Genomic DNA, 13,297 nt, shown 5'->3' on the forward strand with positions numbered 1-13,297 from the left:
TGTACTGGTTGTCACCTGAAGACCTTGAATTTACCAAAGCCCTCCATTTTTAGTCTATAAGGCTGTCACCTCAAGTTTCAACCTGCCTGTCTGTATGGGCTGTATCCCACAAAGGTGCATGTCATCTGGGGGTAGGAGGGAGAGAGAGGAGAGTCCTTTTCTCTTTGACGTGATAATGGAGATACAACTCAATTCAATACACCATTGTTTGTGCCAAATACACACAAATAACTTCCATTCCAGTAGCAGAATTAATTTTATCTTTAAAGAAATAGATGTATCATTTCAATGGTGTTGGCTTCTTTCTCTTCTTGTTCCAGTTTTTACCTACATACTGACTTGGATTTAATAGGTCTTTTTCTTCTTATTGCCTGTGACTTCAGTTGCAAAGCAGAAACACTTTTATCATGGAAAAAGAGGTCCGGTAGAGGTTAACTTTACAAAATAACTAGGGCTGTGGATTAATCTCAGTTAACTAAAGTGATTAGGTAAAAAAAAATTAATCAATTTTAACCGCACTGTTAAACAATAGAATACCAATTGAAATTAGTTAAATATTTTGGATGTTTTTCTACATTTTCATATATATTGTATTTCTGTGTTGTAATTGAAATCAGTGTATATTTCAATTCACCTCATACAAGTACTGTAGTGCAATCTTTGTTGTGAAAGTGCAATTTACAAATGTAGATTTTTTTTTGTTACATAACTGCTCTCAAAAACAAAACAATTTAAAACTTCAGAGCCTACAAGTCCACTGTCCTACTTCTTGTTCAGCCAATCGCTAAGAGAAACAAGTTTGTTTACATTTACACAAGATAATGCTGCCTTCTTACTTAAAATGTTACCAAAAAGTGAGAACAGGCATTTGCATGGCACTTTTGTAGCCAGCTTTGCAAGGTATTTACATGCCAGATATGCTAAATATTTGTATGCCCCTTTATGTTTCGGCCACCGTTCCAGAGGACATGCTTCCATGCTGATGACGCTCGTTAAAAAAGGAATGCATTAATTAAATTTGTGACTGAACTCCTTGGGGGAGAATTGTATGTCCCTGTTATAAATATAGGGGGAAGGGTAGCAACCTTTATGTATGTAGTAGCATAAAATCCCTTCTTGGCAGCTGTATTGGATTACTTTACCTGTAAGGGGTGAAGCAGTTCAAATAACATAGTTGACACCTGACCTGAAGGACCAATGGGGAAAGAAGATATTTTCTAATGGGGGGGGAGGGAGGGAGGGAGGGAGGATTTGTTGCTATTCTTTTGTTGTTCCCTCTCCCGACGGATGGAGAAGCCAACCAGGTACAATATCTCCTGAAAATATACCTGGAATAATCCATCTAAAACCACAGAAATTGTAAGTAGGGCAAGGACATGCATTAGGTTATCTTTTGTTTTAACTTGTGAATTTTCCTATGCTACGAGGTAGTTTTATTCCTATTTTTGTAACTGTGAAGCGGAGTCCAGAGGGGAATCCTCTGTGCTTTAAATCTTTTTATTACCCTGTAAAGTTACCTTCCATCCTGATTTTACCGGTGTGATTTTTATTTTTTTTTTCTTTATAAATAAAGTTCTTCTTTTAAGAACCTGATTGATTTTCAGTGCCCTGAAGACAAAGGGTCTGGTCTGTACTCACATTGCTAAGGCAATTGGCTGGTATATTTTTCTCAAGCCTCCCTAGGAAAGAGGGTGAAAGGGTTTGGGGGGATATTTTGTGTGGGATAGGGATTCCAAGTAGCCCTTCCCCAAATTTTTGTGTAAATCACTTGGTGATGGCAGCAATACCATTCAAGCATAAGGAAAGGAATTTGTGCCTTGGGGAAGTTTTAACCTAAGCTGATAGAATATAAGCTTAAGGGGTCTTTCATGCAGGTAACCCAGAGTTCAGAGTGGGGGGGACCCTGACAGTCCCCATCTCTGTTTTACCCGCATTCTGCCATATATTTCATGTTATAGCAGTCTCGGATGATGACCCAGCACATGTTCATTTTAAGAACACTTTCACTGCAGATTTGACAAAACACAAAGAAGGTACCAATGTGAGATTTCTAAAGATAGCTACAGGACTGGACCCAAGGTTTAAGAATCTGAAGTGCCTTCCAAAATCTGAGGGATGAGGTGTGGAGCATGCTTTCAGAAGTCTTAAGAGCAACACTCTGATACAGAAAATACAGAACCTGAACCACCAAAAAAGAGATCAGACTTCTGCTGGTGGCATCTGACTCAAATAATGAAAATGAACATGTCTGTCCTCACTGTTTTGGATTGTTATCAAGCAGAACCCATCATCAGCATGGATGCATGTCCTCTGGAATGGTGGTTGAAGCATGAAGGGACATATGAATCTTTGGTGCATCTGACACATAAATATCTTGCAACGCCTGCTATAACAGAGCCTTGAAAATGCCTGTTCTCACTTTCAGGTGACATTCTAAACAAGAAGCGGACAGCATTATCTCCTGCAAATGTAAACAAGCTTGTTTGTCTGAGCGATTGGCTGAACAAGAAGTAGTACTGAATGGACTTGCAGGCGCTAAAATTTTAATTGTTTTATTTTTGAATGCAGTTTTTTAGTGCTTACTTCTACATTTGTAAGTTCACCTTTCATGATAGAGATTGCACTACAGTACTTAGTATTTTTCCATTCACTTAATATATTTATTTTGTTTTTTATAGTGCAAATACTTGTAATCAAAAATAAATATAAAGTGAGCACTGTACACTTTGTATTGTGTTGTAATAGAAATAATATATTTGAAAATGTAGAAAACATCCAAAAATATTTAAATAAATGGTATTTTATTATTAACAGTGCGATTAAGTTTTTAATCACTTGACAGCCCTAAAAATAACCCCTTACAGATGCACATCACTTACTAACCAGTAAATATTAAGCCTGCTATAGCAGATACAAGTCATACCGTGGGGCAAAGACAATGTTAGCATAGATTAATACTATGCAACTGTATGTTATGTAGCCAAAAGTAGTATGAAAGCTGCATAGCGGAATTATAAAGTGCTACTTTCAAACTGGAAACTGTGAGGATTAACTACATGTAAAATTCAAAGGTTTGAAGTTCAGCTTTTGAGTTACTCATGTGCAAGAAAGGTTGTTTGAGTTCTCCAAGGAGGGTACAAACAAAATATCTGAGTGACTCTGTGTGCATGCATGTGTACATATAAATATATATATTTTAATTAACCTTCTCTTGGGCTTAGTTATGACTATGAGGAAATAGGAGGTTTCTGGAATTCTTAGCAGCCTTAACTATTAGGGAGCCTCGGGACTACTGTAAAATGAATAAGTTTTACTATGCCAACAATAATGTATCAATTTGATCCACAAGGGTTTTTATCATTTATACAAAAGCAAATGTTTATATGTTTGGCCAGTCATCCTATTTCTTTTGAACAGGGTTCTACATGTTAACCTTTTTATAGAGGTTTCTTAAATTACATTTTCAAAGGGGATCTTTAGATCTTTGTACTGAGGGACAAATGAAATTAAGGGAGGGGAGAATAAATATTCAGGAGTGGGGGGGAAAAATCTTAGTTTTTCCTTCTGACTCAAAACCATGTCCCACTTGATTTCATAAATTTATTAAACACCTAATTTACAAGTGTTTACTATATATATTTTTAAATGCTATTTAGATTGTTTGAAGTTCTGAGAAATAAGCAAACTTTTCTGGAAATCCTTTCAGAAAAACCCTCAGATCATGTATCTGGAACAGGAACTGGAAAGTTTGAAAGCAGTGGTGGAGATCAAGAATGAGAAACTACGTCAGCAAGATATAAAGCTGATGAAGACAGAAAAACTGGTGAGCTTCTGTGGGGACTGTTCTCTAAGTTATCAGATTTTGAGTGAATTCATGCTGATCAAGCTTAAACATTAAGCTAATATAGTATACATGAAAAGCAAACAAAAATTTGCAAAGGAGCACAAGGTACATGTTAATGTCACAGGTACAATTTTACCTGTGCTGGCCTGCAATCTGGGGAGAGATGTTTCCTGAATGATACAATAAGAGAAACAAACAGTGGAACAGAGGGGAACAAATCAAATGTCAGCCAATTTTCTGAACCACATTTCTTCTTTCCATGCAATTTAACTTGTAAATCCTGTAAATGATAACTTTCCAGGGGCTCTCTGTAAAATGCTAGCTATTTGGTATTCTCTTTTGACTCAAGTGGGAAATCCCCAGGTGGCATAATTAACTTTTTAACCTGTAGACTTCTGTTCAATTTTGTTTTGGGTTGTTAAAAATAATCTGTACTAGTTAGTTACTGTCCACAATATACAATCCCCACTCTTGACAAATATCAGGTTAAATTTCATAGCACTTGCCCATCAGAACTACAAATCTGCTATATATGAGATTCTGATTGCATGGCAGAACCTTGTGGGGAAGCTTACGTAGTCCTGGCTTGCATTGTGTCACAATGCCCCTTAGGCAAAAAATGTTAACGGTCACATAACTGAGTTTATTGAAACAAAAAAGGAAGTAACCCACTTAATGGTACAGAAAAATAGTCATCTGAATATGTTGACAGCGAGTAAATTAAGTATTTACTTTCCATATAAAGTCTATGTCGATCCGATGTATTGAATACTACGGCCTGTTTAAATTACCACTTCTTGGAACCCCCTCCTATTTTTGTTGTATTACAGTGGGGGCAGGAATTCCTATAATGTTTGAACAGCATCTAGCATGATGGAGGCCTTGATCCTGGTTGGTGCATTTGAGCACTACCGGAACACTTCAGCCATCATCTTCATGGAAATCTTGTCATTTAATGCAGAGAAGAGAGGCTTAAATAACAGGGACCAAGGTCTCAGTCAGCGATTACATTTTGTCTGGGAGCCAACTATTGCCATATACCAGTGATGATTTACAAGTAGTTATAAAATCCTAGACTCTTCAGAGTAATCATGGGCTCTAAAGGTTTGGTGCCCACAGGGTCTCTTCTGACTAAAGATGTTGACTTGGAAACCCACTGAATGTTAACTCATTTGAAAGTTGTTTGGTTTTTAAAAGCAGCTTTTTTTCCCTGTGATACTAATTGGGAAATGCAGGAGAGTGGCTTTTTAAAATGGGGATCAGATCACTTCTGCAAATACAGAATAGATTTTGTGGGTGGTAGTGAAGGTTGAGGGAGCGCTGGTTATACATGGAGAAGATATTTTTGAATTGTCACCTTTCATCAAGTTATTCTTAGACTATATATTGCATGGTGATCTAGTGTCTCAGCCATGTGTTATGCTATATGTGAAGAGAACTGCTGCCACCAGCCCAGAAATTCAAGTAGCAGATTCAGCTTTTAGTGGGCAGCTAATCAAGCAAAAGTGGCAAAATGCTAACTCTAAAAGAAGCAAAAAGTAAACTTGCCTACTAAAGATGAGCAATAAATCATTTTCACGTCACTTTTACATTTCTTCAAGATCATTCTATGTATCTTAAAATAATCTAACTTGTACTTGGTAAAACAAACTCAATTTCAGGTAAGTAATGCATAGAATGGATACTTGCCAATGCAATTATTCTGTATTTTTTTAAAAAAATGAACACCCACATACAAACCCCAACAATGTTTTCATTTGTTAAAGGTGGAAAAGAACACAGTCTTAATGGATAAAATGAAGAAGTTTCAGCAGGAAAATGAAGAACTAAAAGCTCGGATGGACAAACACATGCAACTTTCAAGGTAAACAATCCATGAAATGCAGGCATTTTTATTAACTTGTGAAAGCATAAATTTTATTCTGTAAATGAATAATCAGCATCTTGTAGATTTTTAAAAAGCCCTTACCACTGTAAGATATCATGCCTGGAATATGGAAGCATGGTACTCATTTTTCCATCCTCTCTGTGTGCAAATCCGAAATCCCGCCTAAGTAGGAATGGGTATTGTGTGGGGGTGGAGGCTCCTTGAAATAACTGGTGGCAGTGTACAAAATCATGACTGTTCTTAACATCAGCTAGCTCTGTTCCCCTGGAAATTACAGCCCACATTACTGTCTTGAATGCTCATTAACATAGTTACCAGGGAAGTAAAGGCTACTCAGGAGCACCATCTCTTACAATTTGTTGCTAGATTCTCTTTTTTCCCGGAGTGAAGTGCTGCTGATTTTATAAAAACTGCTTGGGGGTTTATATTAAAATGTTGAAAATAAATAGTTAAGAGTAGTTTTAAACAGTTTGTTTAATCAGAGGGGCAGTGTGTGCTAAGCCACCTGGTTCTAGATATACAGACTACATCCAATCCACAGATGGGGTTTGACTTTGTTAATCTGGTCTCCTAATTCTGCATATGTTGCAAGAAATGAATGGGCAAACCACTGTCAAGCATACAGTAAAGGAAAATAGGAAGTTCAGACAAATTCTGCCGGTCTTGCACTGCAAGGAGACAGAGCTATGACATGACTCCTAACAGGGAAGATGTGAAAACACTCTTCAGCTGCCTTCATTAATAAGAGTTGAATTTTAAAAGGCTCTTAAACTACCCAGAATTTTGTAGAATGACTGGCTCATGCAGTAATGCAGGCAAGAATACGTGGCTGCTTTTATGCAGGATTTTTTTTTCCTGACCAGGGCACATGCCTGTTACATCTGACATTGTTCTGTCTTCTGCACAAGCTGCCAGCTTAGGCCTTGTCTTCACTGCAACAGTTAGCTCAAGTTAGTACATTTGAGCTACTTCACTAGAGCTAGCCTAGCTCAAGTGAGTGATCACACTGTGAAACATTTGAGCAGGGCCGGCCCACAACAGTTTGGCACCTGAGGTGGGGAGCTCAAATAATGCCCCCATACTCCCTTGCTTGCGCCAAAACTTTGAAAGGTCTCAATTCTGCCTTCTTCCTGTTCTTCTCCTCTCATGGTACTGTTCTGCTACCTACCCCAATAAAGAAGAACTAACAACTTAAAATGCCTTGTTCAGAAATTTTAAGTAATACTTACATTTGCTGTTCAGGAGTTTGAAAGTTAACTTTTCTTGTCTGCATAGTAAACATTGATTATTCAAACAGATAAAAATGCCAAAGTGGTACTTTCCGTGCCTTCTTGGTCGCAAAGATTTAAACTGTTTCCTGAAGGTCCACAGTCTGGCCCAGTTCATGCTCTATTGAGATGGTTGCAAGGCCGACCAGCCTCTCCTGTGTCATTGTGGAGCGTAGATGTGTTTTTATTAACTTCAGCTTGGAGAAGCTGCGTTCTCCACTGGCAACTGTTACAGGAAGTGTTAGAAGTATGCGTGGAGCAACAAAAGCATTTGGAAAGAGCGAGGTCATCTTATTTGTGCACATAAATTCCAGAATAGCCTTTGGAGTTGATCCTGCTGAAATGTATCTTGAAAGGGCTTTCAGCTCATCACCTAAATCACTCGCATCAATATCGCACGTGTCATGTGTCAACACTGCCTCTAGTGCCCTGCATTGCTGGTGTAGGTCTTCTTCAGGTATAGTGAGGAGTTTTGGAATATCATACATCCCAATATACTGCTGTGTTCCTTGAGCTGCATGAAACGTTCTTCAATTGACTGTATTGCATAATCTAGCACCTGCTTAAAGAATTCAACTTTGAATTGTTGTTTGGGGTCTCTTATGGGATTATCCTGTGCCTCGTAATCAAAATGTTGTCTTCTTCAGTGACTCTTGTATTCTTGAATGGGTGGGAAAATAGCTTCAGTGTGAAGTTCCTCTGCCAACTTCTGTGCACTCTTCAGAATGTTTTGAAATCCCTCATTTGACCGGTAAGACTGTAGGTATGACTTTGCTTTGTCCAGTTGTTCAGTCGCTCCAGATATATCAAGGTCAACACCTTGGAGTCCCTTGCTTACATTTATTTCAAACAGTGTGTCATGCCACAACACTAAGCCACACAGAAATTTGAAGTTATGTATGTTTCTGGTGATTCCATTTTCCTCTGCCACTGTTCTCCCATGAGCAGTTCCTGCCATTATGGAGGATAATACTATGACAACTATGGCATCATCTGTCTTCCCAATATGGTGTTTGATAGGCTTTATCTCCTCCACTCGACTTTCCCATCATGTGGAACTCAGTGGTTTCAGTGTCAGAGAGGATGTTCCCAGATGTTGCTTCAAAATTTGCCATCGATGAGCTGATGCAGAGAAAAATACATAGATGCTTTGAATTACATTAAAAAATTCAACAGCCTCACTAGAAGCTGATGCTGCATCACTGACCACCAAGATCAATAAATGAGAACTGCATGGGACAAAAAAAGCTTGAGGGTTTAACTCTCGGATCCGTGTCTGCACTCCTCTGTTCTTTCCTCTCATGTTGGCACCATTATCGTAGCCCTGACTTCTCATGCCAGCTGTCGCAATTCCTGTATCTTCCAGCTTTTTAAGAAGCACATTTACCATACCAGCTCCTGTAGTATCATCAATGTCAACAAATTCTAGAAAATGCTCTCGACAGTCACCATTGCAGGGACATTTTCACTAGGTTCTGTTGTTACAAAACGCACCATTAAAGTCATTTGTTCCATATGGCTGATGTCAGGTGTGCAGTCCAGAATAACAGAGTAATATCTTGCTGACTTCAGATCTGCCACAATCTTCTGTTTGACTTTTGTTGCCAGTAACTGTATGATCTCATTTTGAATTGTTTTTCCAAGGTAGTGGTGTATGTACATTTCTTGGGTGGTGACTCTTCTTAGATGCTCCTGGAGTACAGCATCAAACTCCACCATCAGCGCCACAATTTTAAGGACGTTTCCATTGTTCGGCACATACAGCTGATCTGAAGTGCCACACAGTGCTAGGTTTTGGATAGCAAGCATTCTCACAGTAAAGAGACTCTGATGCAATCTTCTCTTGATGCTGATCATCTATGGTGGCCTTTAATCTTAGTCTCATCTCAAGCTCTTTCCACCTATGGAATGCTCTCTGGTGATTTGCTGCCTTCTCATGGCATGCCAGATTTCTAGCCAGATTTTTCCAGTCCTTTGTTCCTGTAGAACCCAGTGTGGCTGGAACATTAGACTGGAAGAGTTTGCAACAAAAACAGTATGCAGTATTCTGGGTTTTTGAGCACATAAGCCAGGGCCTCTCCACTTTGTCACCATTGGGATTTCACGCCAGTAATGTGTTGGATGGAAACTTCTGTTTTCATTGTCTTTGGGGAACATTAAGTTTTTCACTTGCTGTGGCCCATGCAGTACAAGGAAGTCCCTCAGACTACTGCTCAAGTGGGTTCACAGTCCTGGATCATCTAGACTTAAGGAACTAAACTCAACAGCAGCTGTTTCTTACACCTCCACCACACTCTTCATGCACATTCCTGAAGAAAAGTGTAGATCAGAGGTTATATCCATTTGAAATGGAGATATGGATGCTGCAGTAGCTGCTAGGTCACTGCACTCTGACTAATTGGAAGGTCAGGCGGCATCTCACTACTCTCATTCTCACTGGGGCTGGAACACTCACCGTGAACATTTGTGTCTATGTATCTCAGGAGAGCTCCTTCTTGCTTAGCTAGAAAAGCTTCCTTTGCTTGCTTGCTTTTTCTGAATGCTGCCCCAGAGAGGCGTTTCTTCTTTCACTCATAACTGCTGTTCTGTGCCAGCTATAGTGGCTCTCAACACTCAGTTGAAGGGGACAAATAAGCAGGCTGGTAGCAGGGCCTGAGTGAGGAAAGATATCAACACCTTAAGGGCCTAACTGGCTCCTACTACTTCAGTTGACTGCCTGTTCTCCTCAAGTGGGTTCAGGGAAGCAGCAGGAAACAGAAAGCTCCCTGAGAAGTTGGTGTTAATCAGTCCAGGCTCCTGGGGGTGCTAGAGAGGTACATAAGAGGCTCCTCCTCCTCCTCTCTCTCCCTGCAGCTCCTGCTGCTTTCTGTTATTCCCTCTCACCTTTTCTCCTGCCTGCCTGTTATGTCTCTCGTGCCCTCCTTCCTCCAGCACAGCACTCCACCATCTCTGTGCATCTAGAGCAGAGAGAATACATATGCACCAACAGCAGACACAATTTTCTACACTCGGGGTCCTAGTAGCGCCCCCAACAGTCTGGCACCTGAGGCGGCCGCCTCAGTTTGCCTCATGGTAAGGCCAGCCCTGCATTCGAGCTGCACAGTGGCTTGAATAGCAGTGTGAGTGTATTTGGAGTTAATCAGCTGTGGTTCCTGGAGCTATTGCATCTCCACTGCATTACTAGCTCTAGCTTCAACAGCACTCCAGCTTCAACACCCACTTCCTTCAAAGCCCAACAACTTGAGGTTAAAATACCACTTAATTCAAGCTAGAGAATTGTGTGTGGATGGGAGTCAAGTTGGGGCAAAACTCAAGTTATAGCTCCAGCTCACAACGCAGGGAGGGCAATCCTGTAGAACCCAGCTGTTACTTCTTGGGAATATTCTCCACGAGAACAAATGCACTAAATCCTGATAAGGAATGAATATATCTGGACAGGGATTTATGTTATAGCTTTTTAAATTCTTTTAAAATTATGTAAGATGCTCTAACTTTCAAATGGATTCATGTTCACTTACATACAATTATTTTTTCAGACAACTTTCCACAGAGCAGGCAGTTTTACAGGAGTCTCTAGAGAAAGAATCAAAAGTAAATAAACGTTTATCAATGGAAAACGAAGAACTTCTATGGAAGCTACAAAATGGGGACTTGTGCAGCCCTAAGAAAGTGTCACCTAGTTCTCCACTGATGCCTTCTCAGTCACCAAGGAATTCTGGCACCTTCTCTGCTCCTACAGTAGCACCCAGATGACATCTTTTGAAATGAGGGAGAGACCACATAAAAGCATTTCACTTGTGATCTGCAGAATGGATCCTTACTCCAGTCACGGGAGCAAGAGCTATATTAGCTGAGTGTGATGACTGAAATATAACTGGAATTATTGGTGTGGAAAATTGTTCTAAGATACTGAAAATATGGGAGTAAGACTTTATATTTCTCCTCCAAAAAAGACTTCAATAATGACTGTAGACATTGTTGCACAAAGCACTTACAGAGCAAGGGAAGTCTTGTTCATTGCCTTTTTCACCTAACTCTAAGAAAAAAGCTCAGGGGCTATAGATAAAGACCACAACCTCTATAATGTGTTCCTTATCACAGATACCTTTTTGAGACTGTGGATGTGTGGTGTGAATGAAGTGGATGTAACACACTGTGTGTGTGTGTGTGTGTGTGTGTGTGTGTGTGTGAGCGCGAGATGCTGCCTTCTTTGCCATGTATGTAATAAAGGACAAAAGCTAAAGAATATACATTGACATGTACTTCATTAATAATGTTGTCAATATGCATGTTTTATCAAAGGTTACCCTTAACTGCGGGTGAGGAGAAACTGCCACTTGTATTATAGGCTAGTTTCCACCTCATCTTTCTGCTTCCGTTTAGTAAGAGGATGGCAGGAAATGTTTTATCTATTGACTTATCAGTGTCTCTACCTACTTTTATACTGCAATTGAGTGATTTTTTTTCTAAAAAATTCAGTCTGATCATCAGAGTTGAAACTGTAGCCATACAGTCTATGAATTTTTAGCTTTCCCATTCATATGCAGCACTTGTAGCCATATCACAGTCTAATAAGATGGTAGCATTGCATTTTTTCAGGATACAGTCAAGTTTAGAACACTTTTTGCTAAAATGGAAGTGGGGAAGCAAGGTGATAATTCTGGAATATTGAAATTGACAATCTCTGCAACTCCCTTAATTCTACTGTAGTCAGAGGTCAAAACATTAAAATGACTAGATTTAGCATAAACCCCCATACTGCAGACATGCAACCTGACCCAATCCCCTTGTCTGCTGAAAACAAACTCCCAGACAAGCAACTATTACTTCCTAAGAAAAGCCTGGTAATTGCCAAGGACCTGTAGAGAAGAGGAGGGTCCTGATCTAATCGAAGATACAGGATTTGAAAGCCAAAAAGGGAAAAATAAGTAGGATGACAAAACATTCTTCGAAAGGGGAATGAGAAATTAGCAAGATTCGTAAAAGAGAGTCTTACAAGCAACCAATACCGTTTCTCTGATTTTGACAAAGTTTTGTTTTTTAAATGTTGTGCCCTTATTTTAACTTTCAGCAGTGTTGCCAAGATAACTGTATGGAGGGGTGGGGAGAAGAACATGTGGTTCATCTCTCCAAAGTTTCCAAATTTCACTTGGCAGAAGTTTACCCTTGAGTTAAAACAAAAATGTCTATGTTGCTGAAGATGGATGTAACGTTTTACACTGTTTCAAATTAAGGTAGTCACAGTGTGTCTCTGGTCTTGTTACTGTTTTGGTCCGCACTTCTTTTAAAGATCCCATGCATCCTGTTTTGTGAGTACAGTTTCAATTTCTAGTTATGGTTACAGAATATTCTCTATGCTTCTGATTGGGGGTTGTTTTTAAACCAGGAATATTCTACTGTTACCTTGTCAACAGTGTTAGCAATATGGTAAATATTGTGCTTCATTGTATTTTTCCAGCAGATTGGGAAAGGGAGTCCAGTGGATGGGAGGGGCAGAGAGGAGGAGTAGGGAAACTAAACTTTAAAAACACTTCAAACCAAACATTTCATCTAGGATATGAAAATGCTGGCACTTCAGAAAGTGTATGGGTGTACAAACAAAGTTGTAGCAGTGCTCATTCTGTAACTATGAAATTGTAATATATTCAAGTTTGTAATTAAATTTAATCTACGCAATGTAAAAGTGAAGTCTGACTCCTCTATGGAACATTTTACTTAATTTGCCTCTTTTTATCCCATTTAAGGCACTGTACATGCCACTGTAGTTCAAGTGGTGTCAGCACTTATAAATACTGTTTTCCACGGATTTATAACTTAACTGTAAAAATCTGCTGTGGGCTGAAACTTGGCTTAAAAGTATTTCTTAGAGCATTCTTTGCTTTGATAAGGTTAAGGAAATTGGATCATGTGTATTTGAGATGTGTTTAAAAATAAATTTTTTTTTTTACTGGTTTGACTTTCTGCTTCTGTAAATCTAAAAAACTTGAAATTAAGAAGGAAAGTTTTCCAGGGTCTAAGTAGTCTAATAACAGTTGAAATATTGAAACTTTAGAATGGTTTGTTCCTTCATGCGTAGAAGAGCTTTCATCAGTGTTCAGATAACTTATTAATTTTTTTACCCCAAACCTGCACCATTACAGACAGAACTCAGGATAGCAAACTGAGTTTTGCTTGTGTAGTCTGTAGATGATGATTGGATCTAGGAGAATCCTGATTACTCAGTTTCAGGTTGAACATATGTACACTAAGATGCACATCTAAAAATAGCCAGGTTATGTAATTATCCATGAAGAACTT

The 13,297-nt window shown here is 39.1% G+C and overlaps 1 protein-coding gene across 7 annotated transcripts in view; it reads left to right on the top strand.

Annotated features, from left to right (window-relative positions):
- The window catches only part of MTUS1 (microtubule associated scaffold protein 1), a 215,152-nt gene extending 202,196 nt beyond the window's left edge, over positions 1 to 12,956 (top strand). For all 7 annotated transcript variants that reach the window (XM_034772661.1, XM_034772666.1, XM_034772663.1 and 4 more), the window contains 3 exons: positions 3,707 to 3,823; positions 5,611 to 5,708; positions 10,537 to 12,956. In XM_034772661.1, coding sequence (XP_034628552.1) covers positions 3,707 to 3,823; positions 5,611 to 5,708; positions 10,537 to 10,753 — 432 coding nt within the window. In that variant the 3' untranslated portion in view covers positions 10,754 to 12,956. The remainder of the gene's footprint in view (positions 1 to 3,706; positions 3,824 to 5,610; positions 5,709 to 10,536) is intronic.
- Positions 12,957 to 13,297: the final 341 nt, after the last annotated feature.

This window comes from Trachemys scripta, chromosome 5 (assembly GCF_013100865.1).
Source record: "Trachemys scripta elegans isolate TJP31775 chromosome 5, CAS_Tse_1.0, whole genome shotgun sequence".
Classification (NCBI taxonomy): Eukaryota; Metazoa; Chordata; order Testudines; family Emydidae; genus Trachemys; species Trachemys scripta.